Source organism: Pleurodeles waltl, chromosome 11 (genome assembly GCF_031143425.1).
Source record: "Pleurodeles waltl isolate 20211129_DDA chromosome 11, aPleWal1.hap1.20221129, whole genome shotgun sequence".
Lineage (NCBI taxonomy): Eukaryota > Metazoa > Chordata > Amphibia > Caudata > Salamandridae > Pleurodeles > Pleurodeles waltl.
Genome location: NC_090450.1, coordinates 689,063,873 through 689,090,999, shown reverse-complemented (window position 1 = coordinate 689,090,999; position 27,127 = coordinate 689,063,873). Strand labels below are relative to the sequence as shown.

The 27,127-nt window shown below is 43.4% G+C and overlaps 1 protein-coding gene across 1 annotated transcript in view; it reads left to right on the top strand.

Moving 5' to 3' along the window:
- The window catches only part of PCYOX1 (prenylcysteine oxidase 1), a 172,730-nt gene that overhangs the window by 95,151 nt on the left and 50,452 nt on the right, over window positions 1-27,127 (top strand). Inside the window, exons 4-5 of the mRNA XM_069214208.1 lie at window positions 22,287-22,498; window positions 22,840-22,992. Coding sequence (XP_069070309.1) covers window positions 22,287-22,498; window positions 22,840-22,992 — 365 coding nt within the window. The remainder of the gene's footprint in view (window positions 1-22,286; window positions 22,499-22,839; window positions 22,993-27,127) is intronic.

Here is a 27,127-nt window from a genome sequence, read left to right as displayed (position 1 = left end):
GACGTCGATGAAACTGTGAGTAAGACGTCGAAAAGCACACAGCACAAGAAAACAGACAAGGCCCAGGGGACGCCACTGCCAACTGGCCATGGCTCAACCCATAAAGGTGACCGTCCATCGGCACCGAAAAAGGCCGAACTGGTGCCCAGAACGTCCGACTCGGGTCGAGACACTGGCACGCAACATTCTCGGGACCGAGAAAGTGTTGCCGAAAAAGATCGACGCCGAGAAAGCGGAGCCGACGCTGCTCGACGCAGAGACAGCGGCACCGAGGATGATCGACGCCGAGAAGGCTCGACTCCGAAAAAGAAGAGATTCGCCTCGGAGCCGAAAACAAAAAAAGACAGTTTCGGTGCCAAAACAACCAGCAACCGAACCCACTACCGGCTCATATTCAGAGGAACAATCATTGTCCTCTCAAATGCGTAAACACAGGTTTGAAGAGGAGTTACAGACTACTGATGTAGACCATACACAAAAGAGGATCTTCATCCAGAGTGGAACAGGGAAGATTAGCACTCTTCCACCAATCAGGAGAAAAAGGAGACTAGAGTTCCAAACTGAACAACTAACACCACAAGCAAAGGTGGCAAAGAAAGCAACTCCGCCACCCTCTCCTCCACCTGTAACTCAGATATCACCGGCACAAACTCCGTCACATTCACCGGCTCACACCACCATGAGCCAAGATGACCAAGATGCTTGGGACCTATACGACGCCCCAGTGTCAGACAATAGTCCAGAGTCATACCCTACCAAGCCCTCACCACCTGAGGACAGCAAAGCGTATGTGCAGGTGGTAGCTAGGGCAGCAGAATTCCACAACGTGTCGTTACACACAGAACCTGTTGAGGATGACTTCCTTTTTAACACCCTCTCCTCCACCCATAGCAACTACCAAAGCCTGCCTATGCTTCCAGGAATGCTAAGGCACGCAAAGCAAATCTTCAAAGACCCTGTCAAGAGTAGAGCGATCACTCCGAGGGTAGAGAAAAAATATAAAGCACCTCCCACAGACCCTGCTTTTATCACCTCTCAACTGCCACCAGACTCAGTCGTGGTAGGAGCAGCTCGCAAAAGAGCCAATTCACAAACATCTGGCGATGCACCACCCCCGGATAAGGAAAGCCGAAAATTAGACGCAGCTGGGAAAAGAGTCGCTGTACAAGCTGCAAGCCAGTGGCACATCGCAAACTCTCAGGCGCTCCTAGCGCGTTATGACAGAGCCCATTGGGACGAGATGCAGCATCTCATCGAGCATCTACCCAAAGAATTTCAAAAGCGGGCAAAACAGGTGGTTGAGGAGGGACAAAACATCTCCAATAACCAAATACGCTCCTCTATGGATGCAGCGGACACAGCTGCAAGGACAATAAACACTGCAGTAACCATCAGAAGGCACGCATGGTTACGCACGTCTGGCTTTAAACCAGAAATACAGCAAGCAGTACTCAATATGCCGTTCAACGAACAACAATTGTTCGGACCAGAGGTTGACACGGCGATTGAGAAGCTGAAAAAGGACACTGACACAGCCAAGGCCATGGGCGAGCTCTACTCCCCGCAAAGCAGAGGCACTTTTGGCACCTTCTGTAAAACAACCTTCAGAGGGGGGTTTCGGGGTCAGGCCACACAAGCCAGCACCTCACAATCAACACCGTCTACCTACCAGGGACAGTACCAAAGGGGAGGTTTTCGGGGCCAGTACAGAGGGGGACAATTCCCGAGAAACCGGGGAAAATTTTCAAAGCCCCAAAACCCCAACAACCAAACAGTGACTTACAAGTCACTCAACCCCTCCACATAACACCAGTGGGAGGAAGACTAAGTCAGTTTTATCAATCGTGGGTGGATATAACAACAGACACTTGGGTCTTAGCAATTATCCAACATGGTTATTGCATAGAATTTCTACAGATCCCTCCAAATATCCCACCAAAAACACACAAAAAGTCAAAACAGCATTTAGACCTCCTAGAAATAGAAGTTCAAGCACTACTGCAAAAAGAAGCAATAGAACTGGTACCATGTACAGAAATAAACACAGTCTATTCACTGTACTTTCTAATACCCAAAAAGGACAAAACACTGAGGCCAATCTTAGATCTCAGAATACTAAACACCTACATCAAATCAGACCACTTTCACATGGTCACGCTACAGGAGGTGTTACCACTGCTAAAGCAACAAGATTACATGACAACCTTAGATCTCAAAGACGCGTATTTCCACATACCGATACACCCTTCGCACAGGAAATACCTAAGGTTTTTATTCAAGGGAATACACTATCAATTCAAAGTCTTACCGTTCGGTATAACGACCGCACCAAGAGTATTTACCAAATGCCTAGCAGTAGTAGCCGCACACATCAGAAGGCAGCAAATACACGTATTCCCGTATCTAGACGATTGGCTAATCAAGACCAACTCGCTAACAAAGTGTTCACAACACACAGAGTATGTCATACAAACCCTCTACAAACTCGGGTTCTCCCTCAACTACAAAAAATCACACATTGTGCCGTGCAAAATACAGCACTACTTAGGAGCGGTAATCAACACAACAAAAGGATTAGCCACTCCGAGTCCACAAAGGGTTCAAAATTTTCACAAGGTCATACAGGCCATGTATCCAACACTAAAAATACGGGCAAAAGTGGTTTTAAAACTCCTAGGCATGATGTCCTCATGCATAGCCATTGTCCCAAACGCAAGACTGGACATGAGGCCCTTACAACAGTGCCTAGCATCACAATGGTCACATGCACAGGGTCACCTTCTAGATCTGGTGTTGATAGACCGCCAAACATACATCTCGCTTCTGTGGTGGAACAGTACAAATTTAAACAAAGGGCGGCCGTTCCAAGACCCAGTGCCACAATACGTAATAACAACAGATGCTTCCATGACAGGGTGGGGAGCACACCTCGATCACCACAGCATCCAAGGACAATGGGACGTACATCAAACAAAACTGCATATAAATCACCTCGAATTACTAGCAGTATTCCTGGCGCTAAAAGCATTTCAACCCATCATAACCCACAAATACGTTCTTGTCAAAACAGACAACATGACAACAATGTATTACCTAAACAAGCAAGGGGGAACACACTCGACACAGCTATGTCTCCTAGCACAAAAGATATGGCAATGGGCAATTCACAACCGCATTCGCCTAATAGCACAGTTTATTCCAGGGATCCAAAATCAACTAGCAGACAATCTCTCTCGAGATCACCAACAGGTCCACGAATGGGAGATTCACCCCCAAATCCTAAACACTTACTTCAAACTTTGGGGTACACCGCAAATAGACCTATTTGCAACAAAAGAGAACGCAAAATGCCAAAACTTCGCATCCAGGTACCCACACAGACAGTCTCAAGGCAATGCCCTCTGGATGAACTGGTCAGGGAAATTTGCATACGCTTTTCCCCCTCTCCCTCTCCTTCCATATCTAGTAAACAAATTGAGTCAAAACAAACTCAAACTCATATTAATAGCACCAACATGGGCAAGACAACCTTGGTACACAACACTACTAGACCTGTCAGTAGTACCACACGTCAAGTTACCCAACAGGCCAGATCTGTTAACACAACACAAACAGCAGATCAGGCATCCAAACCCAGCATCGCTCAATCTAGCAATCTGGCTCCTGAAATCCTAGAATTCTGACATTTAAACCTCACTCAAGAATGTATGGAAGTCATAAAACAAGCTAGAAGACCATCCACTAGACACTGCTATGCAAGCAAATGGAAAAGGTTTGTTTGCTACTGCCATAATAATCAAGTTCATCCATTACACGCATCCCCAAAAGATGTAGTGGGATACTTACTACACTTACAAAAGTCAAATCTAGCCTTCTCTTCCATTAAAATACACCTTGCAGCAATATCTGCATACCTGCAGATTACCCATTCAACTTCACTGTTTAGGATACCCGTCATTAAAGCATTTATGGAGGGCCTAAGAAGAATAATACCACCAAGAACACCACCTGTTCCTTCATGGAACCTTAAAATCTTGACAAGACTCATGGGACCACCTTTTGAACCCATGCATTCTTGTGAAATACAATTCTTAACCTGGAAAGTTGCATTTCTCATTGCCATCACATCTCTAAGAAGAGTAAGTGAAATTCAGGCGTTTACAATACAAGAACCTTTTATCCAAATACACAAAAATAAGGTTGTACTAAGAACCAATCCTAAATTCCTACCAAAGGTTATTTCACTGTTCCACTTAAATCAAACTGTAGAGTTACCAGTGTTCTTCCCACAGCCAGACTCAGTAGCTGAAAGGGCACTACATACATTAGATGTCAAAAGAGCACTAATGTACTACATCGACAGAACAAAGGAGGTTAGGAAAACAAAACAACTGTTTATTGCATTTCAAAAACCTCATACAGGAAACCCAATATCAAAACAAGGTATAGCCAGATGGATAGTTAAGTGCATCCAAACCTGCTATCTTAAAGCAAAGAGACAACTGCCCATTACACCAAGGGCACACTCAACCAGAAAAAAAGGCGCTACCATGGCATTCCTAGGAAATATTCCAATGCACGAAATATGTAAGGCAGCCACATGGTCCACGCCTCACACATTTACTAAACACTACTGTGTAGACGTGCTATCCGCACAACAAGCCACAGTAGGTCAAGCCGTACTGAGAACTTTGTTTCAGACTACTTCCACTCCTACAGGCTGAGCCACCGCTTTTGGGGAGATAACTGCTTACTAGTCTATGCACAACATGTGTATCTGCAGCAACAGATGCCATCGAACTGAAAATGTCACTTACCCAGTGTACATCTGTTCGTGGCATTGGTCGCTGCAGATTCACATGTGCCCACCCGCCTCCCCGGGAGCCTGTAGCCGTTGGAAGTTATCTTCAACATTTGTATATATATATATTACTTAACCTTAATTTGTACATACTTATTCATTCCATTGCATGGGCACTATTACTAACACACACAACTCCTACCTCGCCCTCTGCGGGGAAAACAATCTAAGATGGAGCCGACGCCCATGCGCAATGGAAGCAAAGAGGAGGAGTCCCTCGGTCTCGTGACTCGAAAGACTTCTTCGAAGAAAAACAACTTGTAACACTCCGACCCAACACCAGATGGCGGACTGTGCACAACATGTGAATCTGCAGCGACCAATGCCACGAACAGATGTACACTGGGTAAGTGACATTTTCATTTTCACAGTTTTCAGGTACCTCGGTACCTCAAAGTACTAACAAACATTGGCAAAGCCAATAGGTCTCATCTACGAAAGAGTTATTGGCTTTGCTAATGTGTTTTAGCCATGTTATACACCAGAGTAGCTGATGTTCAGCATGGCTTAAAGCTAGTGGCATAGTGGTGTGGAGTGGAGTAGAGTAGCATAGGAGCAGTGGCGTAGAGCCCAGTGGTGCAAAGTACAGTGCAGTGGGGTGCAGTGCAGTTGTTTAGAGTGCAGTGCAGTTGTTTAGAGTGCGTTACCGTAGAGTGCAGTGGTTTAGAGTGCAGTGGCATGGGACAGAGTAGAGTGGCATAGAGTGCAGTGGAGTAGAGTGGCATGCAATAGAGCAGCAGAGAGAGCAGTAGTGTAGAGTGGTGCAGTGGCATAGATTGCAGAGTAGACTCACATTGCAGGGAGTGCAGTGGTGTAGTGTAAAGTGGTGCAGAGTAGGGCAAAGTGCTGTAGAGTGGAGTGATGCAGAGTAGAGTGGCATAGAGTGCAGTGGCATAGAATGCAGTAGTACATAGTACATTGGTGTATAGTACAGTGGTGGAGAGTGCAACACTGCAGAGTAGAGTATCAGTGCAGTGATGTAGATTTTAAGACACCCGCAACATGCCACTGATGGAGTTGCTTTGAGCACAGCCATCCTGTGTGAGTGGGAAGGCTTAGCAAAGGTAGGGCAGGAGCATAGGGTTTCTTCGTGCCAGTGAGTTGACAGGTTCTGGCAAGGCAAGAGAAAGCCATGCATGATAACCCCGGATGGTGATCGATAGAATGGTCAGTAGGAAACGATGAGCAGTGCTTTAAGCCTTCCTTAAAAGTCTTTACTGGTAAACCCCATCTCATGCAGGGAGGTGGGCAGAAAGCCAGTGAGCCACCCATTGGACATCTGCAGCTGAATAAAAGCATTCTAAGTCCAGAAGATCTAATCCACCCGCAGTCACAGTTCGCTTTAGAGTGGAAAGAGCTCCTGATGGCGCCGCATCGACCAAATCAGATGTGTGGCCTGTCTGAAGAAGGAATGAAGGATGAGCAGGGGAAGGTTTGCAAAATAATACTATCATTGGGGTAGCACACCATCTTCGCTAGTGCCACATGGCCTCTACAGAAAGCAGAAGAGAAGACCAAAAAGCAAACTGGGCTTGGAGGGACCGTTCGCTCTGCCGAGATTTTCATCCTGGAAATCAGTGTAAGAATGGTAGATATTAATCACTAGGTATCAAAAGGTAACTGGTTCCCAGTTCAATCTGTGATCTAATTGTGTATGAAGGCGAAAACAGTGCCATATGTTAAAGAAACACTAATTACATTTTAAAATTTGTAAATTTTGTTTGTGCAATTTACATCCCAAATATTTTGAAGGTTCTATGTGTACTTGACACTTAGGGATAACCCAGATCTCTAGTTTGGCTTTTGCTCAATTTCAAAACCATATAAAGACATGGACTAAGCGGGCAATTGCCTTGCACAACCTTGCAAGGGGTCTGGCCCCTGCTCACCCTTCACAGGCACTAAGAGCGAACCATTGCACCAGAAGAGTTTGCCAAGGTGGATGGGTGTTGATTGTTCAACCACTTGACAGTGCCCCTTCTGTTTCGCTCCTGTGTGCAGACAACTCCACAGGTACCCAATACCTTCAAATAATCTTGGTGGACATATCTTGTCTGATTTTAGGAACTGTCCCACCTTGTTCTTCTCTTCTTTATTTATCCAGTTGTTAGCAACAACCCTTTGAATTACTTGCTGTGGATCTCCCATTTGATCTCGATTTCATCCTACTCTTTTATTATCTTTGATTGGTAGTCCGGGCTCCCATTTCTGAGATAAATGTAGAGTCCCAAACATACACTCTAGTGCAGTGAGACTACAGACAAGTTATGGGTATATCAAATCCTGTCATTAGGTGTGAGACTGTCACCCAAACCATCTACCCTGCCTCTTTAAAAAAAATTAGGTTGAAAGTCCATGGGCGGTTGGGGTAAGCCAGATGTTTTTGTTTAACTTATTTAAACTAGCATAAGGTTAATTACCTTAATGTTTCCCAAACTGTTTGCCAGGGGTTTTGAAATGTTCAGAAACATAATAAAAATGTTGCTGTTACTTTCTCTTCAGGAAAGATCAGGTAGATTTGGGTAGGGGTGATGGCCTTGCCGTGAAGGGCATTAATTTACTACTGAACAAGGACTTAATGTGACACCTGAATGTAGCACACCAGGAGGCAATCACAAAAGGTCCACAGTGAATAAATAGTGCTATGTTAAAAAAAGAGTACATAAATGCACTGACAACATAGTGAGGCATGGCCTCTCTTGCGTGTGTCTGTAAAACTGACGTTTGTTCTTGAATTTTTGTCCTGAATTTTGACCCTTTGTCCTGAAGTTTTGTCCTGAATTTTGACCCTTTGTCCAGAATTTTTTACAGTCCTGTCCAGAATTTGACTCAATGCCAGGTGGTCACCCTACTGCCCAAGGCAAAACCAATGAGTACGTTTAGCCATAGTATAGACAGCAGGATCGAGGGCTGTGGGAAAAGAGAGAGCTGCTCTTTTGGAGCCACTCTGCAGTAACATTTTGAAACCTTTGTAAAGCAGTATTCACTGGCCTCCGTACAGTAATATCCCCACCCCTTCATGTGGTTTCCTCGGATATTATTCACAGGCCTTCCTGCTGTACTAATCAGATGTCTTGCTAGAGTAGTTTTCATGATTTGTCCTGCAGTAGTATTTGAATGCCTTGCTTGAAGTTTTTATTATAGCTTTTTTATGGTATGTTGAGGGCAGTGGGCTGGGGGTCTGGAGCAATCGGGGGTTACTAGGGCTTAAACTGCGTTAAGTGGAGCCTTTTACCTGAAGGGCAATAGTATAGAAAAGTGGCCCTGAATGTGCAGTGGGTGTTTACACCTGAATTGTGCGTTCTGGTGGGGCACTTGTATTAGAGAAGGGACCACAGATACTTGTTTAGCTCTTTCTGTAGTACAGGTTGCACAGTGTCATCACAGGATGAGTACCTATCACGAGAGGACATTACCTTTTTAGGTCACGCGTGCGCAACGCTCCGATGTGTTGTAATCTATCTGCGGGCTTTTAGCCACACCCATCACTACCACTCATTCGTGGGCTTGCCTTTCAAAAATCCTTTGTTACCATTGGGTAAAGGCATTACGTTTGTCCCTCCTTGGGTCAGTTTTGTTACCGCCTTGGCTATCGACCCTGTTACATGGATAATTGCACGTTTGCCGATACGTTTGACTGCGAGAGAACATCTTTTTCCTTTTTTGCCTCCTTCGCGCTTACGCTTATGGCAGTTTTGGCGCTTTAAATTGGCCTGCTTATGTCAACTGTTTTACTTTTCATTTTCAAATTATTTGGCAAGAAATGTCCAATTAGAATTTTACAACGCTAATAGCTCTAACTGGAGCAAACGCGAGACCCATTGCAGTGCAAATGCTTGTTTTAAATCTGGATCTCCTCCCTCTACCACCGTCCTTTCAGCCTGTTTCTTACCTTCAGTACCCCTTCTGCTGCTCCCGCCCTCGGAGTCATGCATGGCTGAACGATGTGCCCTAAAAATAAAAATAAAATATAAGTAAGAAAAGTGGCAGATTTCTTGATTTCTGCCATTCTGGTATCTTCTCATGTTACCACTCTGTATTCCTTCCATTTAGTATCTTTTGCTCATCCCTCTCCATTTCGCGAGTCAAAATGCAACTATTTCTTGATTTATTTATTGTTTTATTATTTTTGTATTCATTTATTTATTTTCCCTTTCGATTGTATTCGGTGCTTGTTCTTGTAATAACGTAGGAATTAATTACAACTTTACATATGATTTTTTTTTTTTATTAAAGTACCATGTAAGGTTTTTCAGACTATTCCCGATTAAATTGGTCTCTCTGAGTCCTGGTATAACTGTGCATTCTTTAAAGCGGGTCGTTCTCTGCCAATGCCCACCGCAGTTGTGTGAAGAGAAATTTGAAAGTTTTGGGTTTATGACATTAGTTGTTTCTTTGATTCTGAACAGTCTCCTTTTATCATATATGTTTAAAAACACATGTCCCAGATCGCAGGAGGAAAACAAAGCACTGTTTTAAAAAAATCTACAGTGTTGTGAAACAAGTGTTACAATGGGAAATTATATCAACACACATAAAATTAGAACGAAAAACAAATTATTTTGCTCGCATTTCTTAATTTTGCAGAAGATGGAGGTCTTCAAGCAAAATATATTGGCGTTCCCATTATTTTCAGTTTATTGTGTAGTGAGACGCAAGTCCTCAGATTGACCTTGATGATGGCAAGATATTTTGAGGATTGAAGCATGACAAGCATTCGGTAATAATTTCCCTTCGGGTGTAAAGCTGTATGCGAAAAGTAGATTTACGTTATTATTGTCACTATTTATCATTGTTTTTTTTGTTGTTTTTTTAGGAATGTTAGTTTGGTGTGTAACATAAGGACATACTGCTCCACCTATTGGTGTAGTTAAAGTACATGCGAATTTTAAAATATATAGACTCCCGCTACATCCTTTTTCCCGTATTTGTTACTCTCAGGCCGTGAAAGCAAGTGTCCCAACATTCACATTATGATTTTGTTTGTTTGACTGTTGCAGGAGAATCTCAGAATAATTCGTTATTAATCATTTTTTTTCTCTCCTATGAGTACTGCAATATTGAGGAATTGATCAAGGTTGACTTTTTTCTTTGCAGAGGCTGACCTTTAAATCCACTATTTCACCCCTATTGGGGCACTCAGTGCCAGGACTTTGTCACTGTTATACATCCTATAAAGTACTAAGACAAATGTGTTTATCTGTTCGATGATGAGCTTGACAGACCGTGTTTAAAACACGTGGAATTGGTAGTGAACATTTTCCCACTGTTTCCATATTCAAAGTGTATTCTGGTGTGTTGCAAGGCACTTTTGATGAATTCTGTGTTTTTTTAAACGACCTACTGTATCCCGTAGTATTTTCTTAATTCAATTTGTTAAGTAAACGTGATGCTTTCTTCATGTGACAAATAAAATGTCATGTTAGTAGTGTCATCCTTCACTCAAGAGCCAATAATTCTTCTCGTTCAGGTTGCTCCTGCTTATGTGTATTGTGATTTAACAGGAACACAATCCCTTCACCAGTTAACAATTGTTCCATTATCTATTGTCTGGTATTTCATACACGCTGACTTATTAAAACAAAAACCAAAAAAAGGTCACATTTTGTCAAACAGGCTTGCAATAATATTTGTTTATGGCAGTTTTAAGGATATATCTTCTGCAGATAAGTAGATATACGTTTTTTGCTATGTTCTAAAATTTCCTTCAATTTAAGCATCACATCTATATAGTTAACGCCTTCCAGTACTCCAGGTTCTTTTTTTATTTTGAATTCTTGAAATCTGGCAACTAATCTTCCCAACTTGCTGTTTCTACTGTCACTGCCCTTTTTCGAACTCGCAGACGATATTTTTGTTGTACACATATAGTAGTGCTAAGATGGAGGGTTGTATTACCCAGCGTGGTTTTCCCACGCAGGTCTTTACATCGTAGTTGTTGACATGCATATCTACTACGCTTTTACATTTGCTTACATGATCAAACAACTAGCACGCACACTTACACTACGCATACCATTACTTCAGATTTTTAATAATAATACAAGTAAATAGTACTGGAGTTTCACTGCAGTGTAACACTACCAACTACTGACGAACGTGAGTAACAATTTCAAAATCTACCTAAATGCACAAACCTAAAAACAGAATAAACCCTAATTATCTGAATAAAAATGTGCTAATTCCCCTGCACCCGGTCCCAGGAGTATATATTTTTTTTAATGCAACCTACCTAAGTATTAACAAACGTACTCACCCACTGCCTCAAACCGTAGAATTACCTTTTGCACCCTATACCACTACTGAACTCTAAACCCTAAAAATACTCTTTGCATCCTACAGCCATTTCCCACCCCTAAAACCCCCCTTACAACTCAAGACCCTTACTCTCCCCTAATACCTAAAAAAGATCCCCTCACTACCCAGTTCTCTTACCCACCCCTAAATGGTAAAATCACTTTTACCACCCATATCCTTTACCTACCCCATAACCCTAAAAATACTTTTACAACCCAATACTTCTACCCACTGTAAAACCCTAAAAGCCCCTCACTACCATATAGCCCTACCCATCCCTAAACATTATAATCATTATAATCACCCTTACCACCCAATACCCTTTCCCCCCCCTAAACTTTAAAAACACCCCTACAACTCAATACTTACCCACTCCTAAATACTTAAATATATGCATCCATCTCTCTCCCTCTCTATATTATATATATTCGGTGGCATGTGTAGCTGCAGATACACATGCTGTGCATTATCCTGCCATCTAGTGTTGGGCTCGGAGTGTTACAAGTGGATTTTCTTCGAAGAAGTCTTTTTCGAGTCACAGGACCGAGTGACTCCACCCTTTCGGCTCCATTGCGCATGGGCGTCGACTCCATCTTAGATTCTTTTCTTTCCGCCATCGGGTTTGTACGTGTTCCTCTTCGCTCCGTATTTCGAATCGGGAAACCTTTCCAAAGAGTGTATGAAAGTCATTAAACAAGCAAGAAAACCCACAACCAGACATTGTTACGCTAACAAATGGAAAAGGTTTGTCTGCTATTGCTTAGCTAATCAAATTATGCCATTAAACACCTCCACACAAAACATTGTAAGTTACATGCTACACTTACAAAAGTCCAATCTAGCCTTCTCTTCCATTAAAATACATCTCACTGCAATATCTGCTTATTTGCAGATTACACATTCAAAATCACTGTTTAGAATCCCATTTATTAAAGCCTTTATAGAAGGACTAAAAAGAATCATACCCCCAAGGACACCACCGGTACCTTTGTGGAATCTTAATATTGTATTAACACGACTCATGGGCCCACCATTTGAAGCCATGCATTCTTGTCAAATACAATTTTGACTTGGAAAGTAGCTTTTCTAATAGCTATCACTTCACTTCGAAGAGTTAGCGAAATACAGGCGTTTACTATTCAAGAACCATTTATACAAATACATAAACATAAAGTGGTTCTCAGGACAAATCCACAATTCTTACCAAAAGTCATATCACTGTTTCATCTAAATCATACGGTGGAACTCCCAGTCTTTTTTCCACAGCCACACTCAGTAGCAGAAAGGGCATTGCATACATTAGACATAAAAGGAGCACTAATGTATTACATTGACAGAACAAAACAATTTCGTAAAACAAAACAATTGTTTGTAGCTTTCCAAAAACCACATGCAGGTAACTCTATATCCAAACAAGGCATTGCCAGATGGATAGTTCAATGCATTCAAACTTGCTACCTTAAAGCTAAAAAAGAATTACCCATTACTCCAAGGGCACACTTCACTAGAAAGAAAGGCGCCACAATGGCTTTTCTTGGAAATATACCAATGACAGAAATTTGTAAAGCAGCCACCTGGTCTACGCCCCATACATTTACTAAGCACTACTGTGTAGATGTGTTGGCAACACAACAAGCCACAGTAGGACAGGCTGTACTAAGAACACTATTTCAGACAACTTCAACTCCTACAGGCTAACCACCGCTTTTGGGGAGATCACTGCTTTGTAGTCTATGCACAGCATGTGTATCTGCAGCTACACATGCCATCAAATGGAAAATGTCACTTACCCAGTGTACATCTGTTCGTGGCATGTTGCGCTGCAGATTCACATGCGCCCTCCCCGGGAGCCTGTAGTAATTTTAGTTGCATTAAAATTGAAAATATGTAAATAATTTTGACTTTACTACACGCTATGTACATACACATCTACTCCTTACTTTAACAACTCCTACCTCACCCTCTGCGGGGAAAACAATCTAAGATGGAGTCGACGCCCATGCGCAATGGAAACGAAAGGGAGGAGTCACTCGGTCCCGTGACTCGAAAAGACTTCTTCGAAGAAAAACAACTTGAAAACACTCCGAGCCCAACACTAGATGGCAGGAACAGTGCACAGCATGTGAATCTGCAGCGCAACATGCCACGAACAGATGTACACTGGGTAAGTGACATTTTCCATATAATGTATAATATAATTATATTAATAATTAATATAGTATTATGGTATGTTTATATATATATATATATATATATATATATATATATATATATATATAACATACCATAATACTATATTATTTATAGTTTATATATAAAGTAAACATTATGCATTTTTTTAATCCCACCACCAGGATGCCACATTAGTAATGTGAAAAAAATATTAAATTAACACATGTTCTAAAAAAAAATAAGATGATCAGAATACTGCAATTTCACGCACAGAGTAACTACTCTGCCACCCACTGTAAAGAATTGCGTGGTAAAGCTTTGCGATGCAAAAATTTGGCTGGTAACAGTCATTCTGTTGTGTAAAAAAATAATAATAATAGTGTGGTAATTGTACCACATTGTAAAAACTTCGGAGTAAAGGCTGTTTCCCGGACAGAGAAGATATAAAAGGTCCACTGCCTTAGCTATAACACACCTACAAGGCTTAGGTCACATAATCCTGCCCACTCAGCTTCACTTCTTTAACCACTTCGCTGCCAGGCCTTTTCCCCCTCCTGTGCCAGGCCTTTTTTTGTCTATTTGGGGCAGTTCGCGCTTAGGCCCGCATAACTTTTTGTCCACATAAGCTAACCAAGCCAAATTTGCGTCCTTTTTTTCCAACATCCTAGGGATTCTGGAGGTACCCAGACTTTGTGGGTATCCCCTGAAAGAGGCCAAGAAATTGGCCAAAATACAGGGAAAATTTTGTTTTTTTCAAAAAAAATTGAAAAAGTGGCTGCAGAAGAAGGCTTGTGGTTTTTCCCCTGAAAATGGCATCAACAAAGGGTTTGCGGTGCTAAACTCAGCAGCTTCCCAGCTTTCAGGAACAGGCAGACTTGAATCAGAAAACCCAATTTTTAAACACAATTTTGGCATTTTTCTGGGACATACCCCATTTTTGCAATTTTTTGTGCTTTCAGCCTCCTTCCAGTCAGTGACAGAAATGGGCATGAAACCAATGCTGGATCCCAGACACCTAAACATTTCTGAAACCTAGACAAAATTCTGAATTCAGCAAGGGGTCATTTGTGTAGATCCTACAAGGGTTTCCTACAGAAAATAACAACTGAAAAAGAAAAATATTGAAATTTAGGTGAAAAAAACATAAATGTTTCTCTACGTTTTACTCTGTAACTTTTCCCTGCAATGTCAGATTATCGAAAGCAATATACTGTTACGTCTGCTGGACTCCTCTGGTTGCGGGGATATATAGGGCTTGTAGGTTCATCAAGAACCCGAGGAACCCAGAGCCAATAAATGAGCTGCACCCTGACGTGCGTTTTCATTCTATACCGGGTATACAGCAATTCATTTGCTGATATATAAAGAGTAAAAAATTGCTATCAAGAAAACCTTTGTATTTCCAAAAAGGGCACAAGATAAGGTGTTGAGGAGCAGTGGTTATTTGCACATCTCTGAATTCCGGGGTGACCATACTAGCATGTGAATTACAGGGCTTTTCTCAAATAGATGTCTTTTTTACACACTCTCCTATATTTGGAAGGAAAAAATGTAGAGAAAGACAAGGGGCAATAACACTTGTTTTGCTAATCTATGTTCCCCCAAGTCTCCCGATAAAAATGATACCTCACTTGTGTGGGTAGGCCTAGCGCCCGCGACAGGAAATGCCCCAAAGCGCAACGTGGACACATCCAAATTTTTGGAAGACAACAGAGGTGTTTTTTGCGAAGTGCCTACCTGTAGATTTTGGCCTCTAGCTCAGCCGGCACCTAGGGAAACCTACCAAACCTGTGCATTTCTGAAAACTAGAGACCTAGGGGAATCCAAGGAGGGGTGACTTGCGGGGCTCGGACCAGGTTCTATTACCCAGAATCCTTTGCAAACCTCAAAATTTGGCTAAAAAAACACGTTCCTCACATTTCTGTGGCAGAAAGATCTGGAATCTGAGAGGAGCCACAAATTTCCTTTCACCCAGCGTTCCCCCAAGTCTCCCGATAAAAATGATACCTCACTTGTGTGGGTAGGCCTAGCGCCCGCGACAGGAAACGCCCCAAAGCGCAACGTGGACACATCCAAATTTTTGGAAGACAACAGAGGTGATTTTTGCGAAGTGCCTACCTGTAGATTTTGGCCTCTAGCTCAGCCGGCACCTAGGGAAACCTACCAAACCTGTGCATTTCTGAAAACTAGAGACCTAGGGGAATCCAAGGAGGGGTGACTTGCGGGGCTCGGACCAGGTTCTGTTACCCAGAATCCTTTGCAAACCTCAAAATTTGGCTAAAAAAACACATGTTCCTCACATTTCTGTGGCAGAAAGATCTGGAATCTGAGAGGAGCCAACAATTTCCTTTTACCCAGCGTTCCCCCAAGTCTCCCGATAAAAATGATACCTCACTTGTGTGGGTAGGCCTAGCGCCCGCGACAGGAAACGCCCCAAAGCGCAACGTGGACACATCCAAATTTTTGGAAGACAACAGAGGTGATTTTTGCGAAGTGCCTACCTGTAGATTTTGGCCTCTAGCTCAGCCGGCACCTAGGGAAACCTACCAAACCTGTGCATTTCTGAAAACTAGAGACCTAGGGGAATCCAAGGAGGGGTGACTTGCGGGGCTCGGACCAGGTTCTGTTACCCAGAATCCTTTGCAAACCTCAAAATTTGGCTAAAAAAACACATGTTCCTCACATTTCTGTGGCAGAAAGTTCTGGAATCTGAGAGGAGCCACAAATTTCCTTCCACCCAGCGTTCCCCCAAGTCTCCCGATAAAAATGATACCTCACTTGTGTGGGTAGGCCTAGCGCCCGCGACAGGAAATGGCCAAAAACACAACCTGGACACATCACATTTTTTCATAGAAAACAGGGCCTACCTGTGGATTTTGGCCTCTAGCTCAGCCGGGCCCAGGGGGGGCAGAAATGGCCTAAAATAAATTTGTCATTCACCCCCCAACCCCCCTGCCCCCCCGGGAGCGACCCTTGTCTATGGGGTCGCCCCCCCTTGCGTGACATTGGTGCCAAAAAAAAAATCCCCGGTGCCTAGTGGTTTCTGCCCCCCTTGGGGGCAGATTGACCTACAATCGGCCAATCTGCCCCCAAGGGGGGCAGAAATGGTCTAAATACAATTTGCCCCCCAGGGGAGCGATCCTTGCCTAATTGGTAGCTCCCCATCTCTACAAAAACAAACAAACAAACAAAAAAAAACCACAAAAAAAACAATTTGCCCTGGCGCCTAGAGGTTTCTGCCCCCCCCCGGGGGCAGATCGGCCTAATACCAATAGGCCGATCTGCCCCCAGGGGGGACAGAAATGGCCTAAAATAAATTTGCCTCTAACCCCCCCCGGGGAGCGACCCTTGCCTGCAAGGTCGCTCCCCTTGCGTGACGGTGCAAAAAAAAGATCCCTGGTGCCTAGTGGTTTCTGCCCCCCTTGGGGGCAGATTGACCTACAATCGGCCAATCTGCCCGCAAGGGGGGGCAGAAATGGTCTAAATACAATTTGCCCCCCAGGGGAGCGACTCTTGCCTAATGCGTCGCTCCCCATCTCTAAAAAAACAAACAAAAAAAAAACCCACACAAAAAAAAATTTGCCCTGGCGCCTAAAGGTTTCTGCCCCCTCCGGGGGCAGATCGGCCTAATACCAATAGGCCGATCTGCCCCCAGGGGGCAGAAATGGCCTAAAATAAATTTGCCCCCCCCGCCCCCCCCGGGGAGCGACCCTTGCCTGCAAGGTCGCTCCCCTTGTGTGACGGCGCAAAAAAAAGATCCCTGGTGCCTAGTGGTTTCTGCCCCCATTGGGGGCAGATTGACCTACAATCGGCCAATCTGCCCCCAAAGGGGGCAGAAATGGTCTAAATACAATTTGCCCCCCAGGGGAGCGACCCTTGCCTAATGCGTTGCTCCCCATCTCTAAAAAAACAAACAAAAAAAAAACAAACCACAAAAAAACTATTTGCCCAGGCGCCTAGAGGTTTCTGCCCCCCCCTGTGGGCAGATCGGCCTAATACTAATATGCCGATCTGCCCCCAGGGGGGGCAGAAATGGCCTAAAATAAATTTGCCCCCCTCACCCCCCCCCCCCCCCCCCCGGGGAGCGACCCTTGCCTACAAGGTCGCTCCCCTTGCGTGACGGCACAAACAAAAGATCCCTGGTGCCTAGTGGTTTCTGCCCCCCTTGGGGGCAGATTGACCTAAAATCGGCCGATCTGCCCCCAAAGCGGGCAGAAATGGCCTAAATACAATTTGCCCCTCCAGGGGAGCGACCCTTGCCTAAGGGGACGCTCCCCATCTGTAAAACACAACAACCACAAAAATCCCTGGTGCCTAGTGGTGGGCAGATCGGCCTAATAAAAATAGGCTGATCTGCCCCCATGGGGGGCAGAAATGGCCTAAAATAAATTTGCCCCCCATGGGAACGACCCTTGCCTAAGGGGTCGCTCCCCTTACGTGAAAAACAAACAAACAAAAAAACCCTCCCTGGTGTCTAGTGGTTTCTGCCCCCCTTGGGGGCAGATTGGCCTCATAAAAATAAGCCAATCTGCCCCCAAAGGGGGCAGAAATGGCCTAAATATAATTTCCCCCCTATGGGAGCGACCCTTGCCTAAGGGGTCGCATCCCACACCTAAAACACAAAAGAAAACAAATAAAAAAAATAAAAAAAAGTATCCCTGGTGTCTAGAGGTTTCTGCCCCCCCTGGGGGCAGATCGGCCTATTATTAGGCCGATCTGCCCCCAGGGGGGTCAGAAAAGGCCTTAAAAAAAAATGACCCCCTGGGAGCGACCCTTGCCCAAGGGGTCGCTCCCTTCTGTCAATTACATCTAAAAAAAAAAAAATCCCTGGTGTCTAGTGGGGTTTCAAAAGCCGGATTGCAAGCAATCCGGCTTTTGAAACCCTCGGAGAGACTTCAAAGGGAAGGAAATACATTTCCTTCCCTTTGAAGCCCCTCCGGGCCTCCCCCACGTGATCGAAAGAGAAATGCTGAGCATTTCTCTTTCGATAGCGCGATGGGGGAGGTTGTGTGATTGTCAGCGCGCGCTTGCGCGCTGACGTCACAGGGGGGGTGGGGGGGGTCGGAGGTTGAAGGGGAAGGGATTCCCCTGTCAGCCCTGACCTAGGGGGGTGGGGGGGCGGCCCTCGGGAGGAGCGCTAGCGCTTCTCCCGAGGGCAGCATTCAGGACGTAATGGTTACGTCCATGGCGCCACACGGGCGCTGCCATGGACGTAACCATTACGTCCGTGGCGGGGAAGGGGTTAACTGAGAAAGTGAAAATGTTTGTTTACTTAAGTGTAGCATCTCCCCCAGCTGGGGTACCCCCCAATAACTACGCCACACATTGAGCAATGTATTACACGTCTTTTTTTTCATATGGGTGTAACCGCGAACCCAACATTCTAAACCTGCATTCACTTTACCATGCTCTAACACGTCACAGTTCTACAGAGTCCATCAGGAGCCAAAAGTGTTCTGTGATTCATAACTCACATGATTCTACATCTCTCCCTCTGCTAAATAAAAAATTAATTTTTTTTACAAATCTATAGATCATCATAGTTCTTCATTGAGCCTTCAGGGTTCTCTGATTACTCGTCCTGATCTTGTCTTAGGAATCTGGGAGCCAGCAATAGAAGTGTCCATGATCTGTGTTGGCGATACAGGAGCAACAGCAGTCAGAAGTTTTTTACTTGTCATTTGAGAAGAAGTCTCTACGTTGACATTGGCATCTGATGAGTGGCAAGCCACATGTCAAAAACGTGAGGCATCTCGCTTTATGGGTTTCCCAGGACATTGGGCAGTAACCATGTGTGATTTGCTGGTCACGACATGGAATGGCTCAGCATTGAATGAAGCATCAGTCTTATATTTCTCGTTTGACAAACAAGCACTCCATCTGGTCTCAGGAAAACAACATCTTTTGCATGCCATCGCATGTCTGCATAAGCCTTCTTCTTTTTTTTTTTTTTTTTTCAATACTAACCAAGTCTTGGATGAGAGTTTCTTCCTCAGTACCTGATCTCTTATTGGTCCATTGAGGTAACTTGGTCATCATGGCTCTCCTGAACATCAAAGTTGCAGGTCTTTCCCCTGTGTTCCAATGAGGTGTTGAATGGTAAGCTTACAGGGTAGAGTTCAGAACAGTCTTAAGGTCGAGCTTTTCTAACACTGCATGCTGAACAGCTTTCTTCAATGCACTCCTGAAATTTCAACAAGGCCATTGGCCTGTGGACAGAGCCGTGTGCTCTTTTGATGCTTCACATTGAGAGGATTGAGAAAAATCTTGGAATTCTTGACAGTTGAAAGTTGGGCCATTGTCAGATTTAAGATTGCAGGAACATCCCTTGTTGGAAAGATGGTGTCTAATCTTGCAATGACTCTCTCTTGAGCAATAGATGATAGGTCATCTATCAGTGGGTAGCAAGCTTATTCATCAGCAATCACCATTGTCAAGAGGACCAGAAAAGTCAGTAGCAGTTCTTTGCAATACGTTCTTTGGCAACTCTGACATGCTTAAGGTGTGTTTAGTAGTTTATGATGACAGGCAGTTGCATAGATCACAGGCCTTCAACTCTGTCATCGAGAGGAGGAAAACAGAATTGGTTTCGTGGAGAGCTCGCTTTGTGGCAACAATTCCATAATGTCCTTCAGGGATCTTCAATTATCTGTTGTTGCAGCCTCCCAGAATAACAATTCTTGAACTTCTCAAGATAACGCCTTCTCAAGTCACTGAAATCTCATCTTACACATTTTTTAACTTCTTGTATTCACCGGCAAGAGGTCAAGTGTGTTGGTTCCAGGACTGATGTGTAATAATGTGTTTCAAGTTTAACATATCACTATCTTGACGCATGGCAGTGACAATTTTCTCCAATGAAATGGCAGTGGGTGTTTTTGATTTCACAATGAAATTTATGTGGGCTTCAGCTATCGTGGAAGGGCTCCCATGACATTAAATAGGCATTCTCGAGAAGTAGTCTGCAGGGTTTCAATCCTTCCCTGGACAGTGCACCATTCTGCAGTTGTATCCTTGTAAACTTAGACCCCCAACGTTTAATGCAAGGAAGCATCTTGGCCTTTAGATTGCCGAAGATGGTCATCAGTGCTTGATGATCTGTGATAAGAGTAAAAGACTTTCCATATGAGAACACCTGGAAATGTTCACAAGCCCACACCACTGCTAAACTTTCTTTCTCAGGTTGTGCATAAGTACGTTCAGTTTGGGACAAACTTTTGCTTGCAAATGCCACAGTATGTCTTCAAGCATTTGGGGGTCCACTGTGGTGTGCAAGGATTGCACCTAACCCAACTGGGCTAGTGTCAACAACAACTTCCCTATGAAGCTTTGGATCAAAATATGCCATTTCAGTAGCCTTCTTGATAGCTTGTTTCGCTTAAAACTTTGTTGGCATTCATTTGACCAATGAGATGAAGCATTGTTTCTTGTCAAGTTTCTCAATGGAGCACTCACAGTGGCAAAGTCTGGTATAGATCTAGAACAGTAACTGGCCATGCCAAGGAATGAACGTACGATAGAAACAACTTGTGATACTTGACAATGCTTGCACTTTAGCTGGATCGAGTGACATACGCCCATCAGAAAAGGTTTGGCCAAAGTACTCTTTAGCTTTGTCTTATTAAATTCACATTTCTCAGCATTCAAAGTTAAACCTGCATCAACAAGTAAACTACACACTTTTTGAGAGCTTTGTTGTGCTCCTTTTGTGTAGCTCTGAAAACTAAAATACCATCACTGCAGTTGAAAGCATTCATGACAGGTTGTATGATACTTTAAATGGCATCTTGAAAACTCTTTTCCACTGATGACACACTGGAACCTAGTCTTTTATACTGAATAGACCATATGTGTAGAAAAGGTTGTAATGTACCTGCATTTCTCCTTGAGTTCCAACTGATGATATCCTTTATTTAAATCAAGGCAAGAGATGACCTTTGCACCATTGAGTTGTTTTATGTCAACAGTGTGCAGACCTGGAAGTAGTTCCCTTTCAGTTGCCTTGTTCGCTTGACGCATATCCACACAGATGTGTACAGCTCCTTCAATGTCCTTTTTGGGTCCTACCACTATGGGAGAAAGCCATTGGGTTGCACCAGGAGAACACTCAATATCATTTATAAGTAAATGATTTGAGTTCTTTTTCAACAGTTTCTTTTAAATGAAATGTAATTCGTCTGTCTTTGAGCAACAGGATGGAGATCCTCAATAATATTCTACTGTACTTTCATAGCTTACTATTTCATGGTGAGCATTCATGTTGTAGTTCAATGAGATCAGTCCCATATCAGCAGCCATGTTGAAACTGAGCAAACCAGCACTTGACAATGTACCTTAAAGCACATTAATGGGCACTTGCAATTTTGTCTTCTTGTGTTTTTTATTGTTGCTATAAATGAACATTGACTCTTCAGTGGCGTGGAAGCAGCCCATGTATATACTTTAGTTTTCCATGGTGTCAGTCGTAGCAATGGAGACATTAAACTCCTTCAGGAAGGTCTAAAAACTAGTAGAAAGAAGGGACATTTAGCCAGTTGATAGGACTGCCCTGACATATATTCATTCAGTCAGAACCTCCAGGAAGACATAAGTGATTATACGGGATAGAAGCTTGTTGGCCTTTATTAAGTAGCTCTGCGTTGGAAGCCTTTGTGAAATTAAGATGACTATTTTATGCCTTCACAGGTGGATGTGTTGTGACAAACGTCACTTTTTCTTTAAACATGCGGTATAATGAACAGGAGAGTGATGTGTGCTAGGAAAATTCACCAAAAGTGAAATGCCTTTGTCACATAGGTGCATATCACAGCTTATGATGAGCAGATGGTATGCATAGTGAATTAATAAGTGGTGGAAAGGTGAGGCAGAAGTGGATGTTGTATTTTAGTTTAAATATTGTGGACAGTGTGGCTTTCAAGAAGTTCTCAGTTGTCATTGTTTCTTCCTTTTGTGACAGGGTGTACCGCTACCAAACATCTGACTATTCATTCACCAGTGTAGAGGCCATGCTGAATGCCCTTGGCGGAAATGAGTTCCTTCAACGGCTGAACAAGACTGTTGATGAAACAATGCAGCAAGCAGGATTCTCACAGAAGTTTATTGATGAAATGGTAACCCCAGTCATGAGGGTCAATTACGGACAAGGGGTACAGATTAACGGGTTTGTAGGTGAGGACCAAACTGAACTTACTCTTTTTTAGTTTTAAATTGAACCTTGCTAAACGTTCTCTCTTCCCTAGCTTTCCCCCTTCATCTGCTTTGTATTGAAAATATAAACTGTTTAAAGATGGAGCTTGTTTCTAGGTTGAACTTTGTAAACACTGAATAAGACAACAATTAGTTGAAGATGCTCTTAATTCGGTGTTGCGATACTGTTAATTTATCAGCCGGGTCAGCCCTGGACTGCCATTTTAGCTTGCTTAGGCTCTACTCCTCCATATACCAGACCCGGAGGGAGCTGTAAGCCTACAAAGGAGAGTAGTTGTACAGTAATCATTTTCCTTTTGTAGGTGCAGTGTCTTTGGCAGGAACAGATTCTGGCCTCTGGGCAGTAAACGGCGGAAACAAGGTTGTCTGCACAGGATTATTGTATGCTTCGAAAGCCAACCTTATCAAGGGGACTGTGACTTCAGTGGAGGAAAAGATTCGGCCTCTGCGGACTGGTAAGTTAAAGCCAATGAAGTTTTGTGAGCACTTTCTTTCTATAGCCACTTATTTATTGGTAATTCACGTTGTGAACATCAAATTATTTGTATTTCCAGTTGGTGGCACGTGAGGTTTTCACTGATGTCAATAACATGGTTTTGAGATTGGATGGTGCATTGCTCTTTTTCTCTGTTTTTGCTGCCTTTTGCAAACTTTGTTCATTGTTGGGCATTGTAAAAAAAACATTTGGAAAAAAAAAACGTTGTAGGTTTTAATCTTTGGTATTAGATGTGGTATGACCTTTACCAAACAAATCAGCCTCTTGGCTAAATCTATCCTCAAAATACTGGTTTGCTAATTAATGTTTTGATGACCTGCAAAGTTCAATTAATTATTCTTTCGTACGAAGCTAAAGAATCCTATGATTCTTCGGCTTGAAATTGAGGAATGTGTCTTTTGAAACATGTGAAAATACATTCCCAATATTGCAAATCTGCCAACGAATATTAACATGCTTCCAAAAACCAAGTAAATTTGTGGAATCCATCACAGCTGCGATTTGAACATCTAGCTCCCTCAGTGACCAGGATCAGCATTATGTTGTCTAGCTCGCGTTCACAAGCGTAAGTGAGCAGATCAAGGTTAAATGCATTTAACATTTATGTTAGAAAAAGTATAATCACCAGGAAACATCAGTAAAAAAACACCCATAGTTTGTTCTAGAGAGTCATTTACTTTGTGTGATTAACATTGTTGAAGCACAGTTATAAGCTCACTACAGCACAATGTCAAGTAGTGTCCACAACTTATTCACATGTGCTAGCTCTGTTTTAAGGGTCTACATAGAGTGTAGACAGTGGTCATTTGAATGTGTACAGATCAACACTTTATTTTCATATTCTTTAGAGAACCTGCAAATTAATTATTTTGAGACTAGAGATTTTGTTTTGTATTTTTTAAACTCAATTAATTGCCATCCTTCATATCATATTTTGGTGTACACCTACCCTGAGAGATAAGGATGTTACTTCTCTCCTTGTGTCCTTGCTGATAATAAACAATCTATCTCCCACCTTATTGCAACCAAAGGATTGTCAGCGACTGAATTGTCACTGATGTCCTGTTTGTATCTGGCATGATTTTCTTGATGTGGCATCTTAAAGAAACAGTGATCTCCGTGCATCAAAGTGACATTAAACTGTCTTATCCTCTGATTGTAAGTAAACCTGGTGATGGAAAACGTTACATTATACAACTCCTCACCATCCACCCCTAATTTTCCAGTAGAAATCATTGATGTTTGTAAGTCTGCCATCTCATCCTGTAGTCTACATACCGTCATTCAGACCCAGTTATGAAGAAAATCAGCCTCTACTCCCAATTGTTCTTCTGCCTGACCTCACTCATTTATCACTCCCTACAATCACTTTCATGCCTACAATCCCACCGTTGTCTCAACAGTTCAAACAAAGTGCGGGCTCCTCTCTTTCATTAAACCACAGTCTCCTGCTTCTCAGCACTCATCCCGTTTCAGACTATTGAAGTGCTTTATGTTCAGGTGACTTGCTCACTTCATCTATGTGCATACAATACTCTGTTATGTCCAGTTTGTTTTTCTGTGACTTCACTCCTAAAAGTCAGCCCTTTCACACTTACTATACTTCATCATCTCTGCTTAGCATAACATACTCCCTTCAGTTATCATTCTTCTTGATCTCCCTTTATATAGGATAGCTTTTGAGAAGGTATTATCTCTGCCTGGTATACATTTGTATCACCTGCCCTGTGTGCCCAGCTGCGAGCATCTGGTATTTCAGTATCTAAGAATGCAATTGAATGTGACACCTCAATAAATTTCAGACTTACCTGGCCCTTCATCAGGGCGACTGTATCCTTTTGAGTATAACACCATTAATGCAAGTGAAAAGATTTTTCTGCCTGTGGTGTCACATCTCAATTGATTACTTAACATTAAGCAATTTACAAAACAAATCAGTTGAGACATAAATTTGATGTCGAGTCAAAACAGTACTCGCTTCCTTGATGGACAATTAATTTTAAGGAAGAAATAACTAATCACGTTTTAAACAGAACTATATGCAGTGATTATTTCACAGATTAAAGGAATTCATTGTCTATGATTATAAATTAATTAATGGTTTCCTAAATGTTCATGAGTTTCCAGTAAACAACTCCAACTTCTTGTAAGCAGTAAAGGAACTGTGCTCCACATGACTGTACTAATCATAGAGTACAGCTATTGTTTGCATTCTTATGGGGTCTTGAGATGGAGGACATACCTTGGTTCCATGTCTAAATGAGCAATAAAAACAGCTTATAGTGGATTAAGAGGGCTCGTACCTTGCTATTCCACTTGCTCAAAGTGTGCTGCAACAGACTGATATTGTTTCCAACCCTAGTACTTGCCAGTCGTGCTCTGCTAATTTCAGGCAGTTGTCAAAGTGTGCTGAGCAACTGAGTGGCAGCCTGTGGCGCTATCCCAGAATGCCTCTGATTGGACCCAGCTGCTTTTGCTCCACAGTGCCTCAAACCAACCCGGACGCTGACCTTGGACCTGTACCAGGAGGAAGACTGTATCGATGACTCGACCCATTGAGTCTTGAACAGCTAAACATAGTACTCACCCAGTCCACAGGAGGAAGGCCTGACTGCGACGGCTGTCAACGCGCTCTGCCCAGAAGCAGGCCAGTGCTTTTAGAACACTGTTTTGGAGCCCGCATCTGCCCACCAGGATGGGAGCAGTCAACTGACGGCAGCTGAAACTTCTCCTTTCACTTTCCGCCCCCCTCAACACACCTGTTTTCCCCACTACTTGGTCTGTTGAAGAACACCGGCTGATGTGCAGGGGGCCTATGTGAGACCTACTATCAAACAAAATCGAGGGTAAGAGACTGAGTGATTGCTATCACTGTATAAGACTATTAACCCAAAAGGGGAAGCGCTGCTCCTGCACTGAAATCCACACCCGAATAACCTTAAATGAAGGGAGGTGGAAGGGGGCAGAAGGTGGCCATCCTCTTCTGAAAGTAATAGCCTGGCACCCTTGCCTTAGGATTTTTTCATAGTGTGGAAAATTGAATTGTGTAAGTACTTTTCTTTTTAAAATGTAGGCTCTGGGCTGGACAATCATGCTACTGCTTTGTTGGGTGTCGTTTGGGTGCCAAGCCTGTTGTACCCTCATACAAACCTGCCTTAGAAGCCTGTGACCGCTTGCCTTTGCTATACTAAACGTCAAGTGCTAAAGGGGTTTTACTTGTCCCAGTTTGCAGAATCATAGTAGGATGGACCACAGGACATAACATTCAGACAACCTTAGCCCTCTTGGCTGTTGGTCAATAGGCCCAGGTTGCACCTTGGCCCCCAAACAGAGCCTGACTATAGTTTGACTACTTATTGCTAAGAATATTTGCTAGCATCAGCAGCTTGACAATACACTGGTTTTCATTCTACATGTCCAACCACGTCATCTGTCTCCTGGCTTTACTAATGCTCCCTGCTAACTTCCCTATTTGTTAATGTCTCTGAAGACTCAGTTGTAAGGAAATGCCTCCTTGGCATGGTTACCCCCTGACTTTTTGCCTTTGCTGATGCTATGTTTTGATTTGAAAGTGTGCTGAGGCCTGCTAACCAGGCCCCAGCACCAGTGTTCTTTCTCTAACCTGTACTTTTGTTTTCACAATTGGCACACCCTGGCATCCAGGTAAGTCCCTTGTAACTGGTACCCCTGGTACCCAGGGCCCTGATGCCAGGGAAGGTCTCTAAGGGCTGCAGCATATCTTATGCCACCCTGGGGACCCCTCACTCAGCACAGACACACTGCTTGCCAGCTTGTGTGTGCTGGTGAGGACAAAACGAGTAAGTCGACATGGCACTCCCCTCCGGGTGCCATGCCAACCTCACACTGCCTATGCAGTATAGATCAGTCACCCCTCTAGCAGGCCTTACAGCCCTAAGGCAGGGTGCACTATACCATAGGTGAGGGCACCAGTGCATGAGCACTGTGCCCCTACAGTGTCTAAGCCAAACCTTAGACATTGTAAGTGCAGGGTAGCCCTAAGAGTATATGGTCTGGGAGTCTGTCAAACACGAACCCCACAGCACCATAATGGCTACACTGAAAACTGGGAAGTT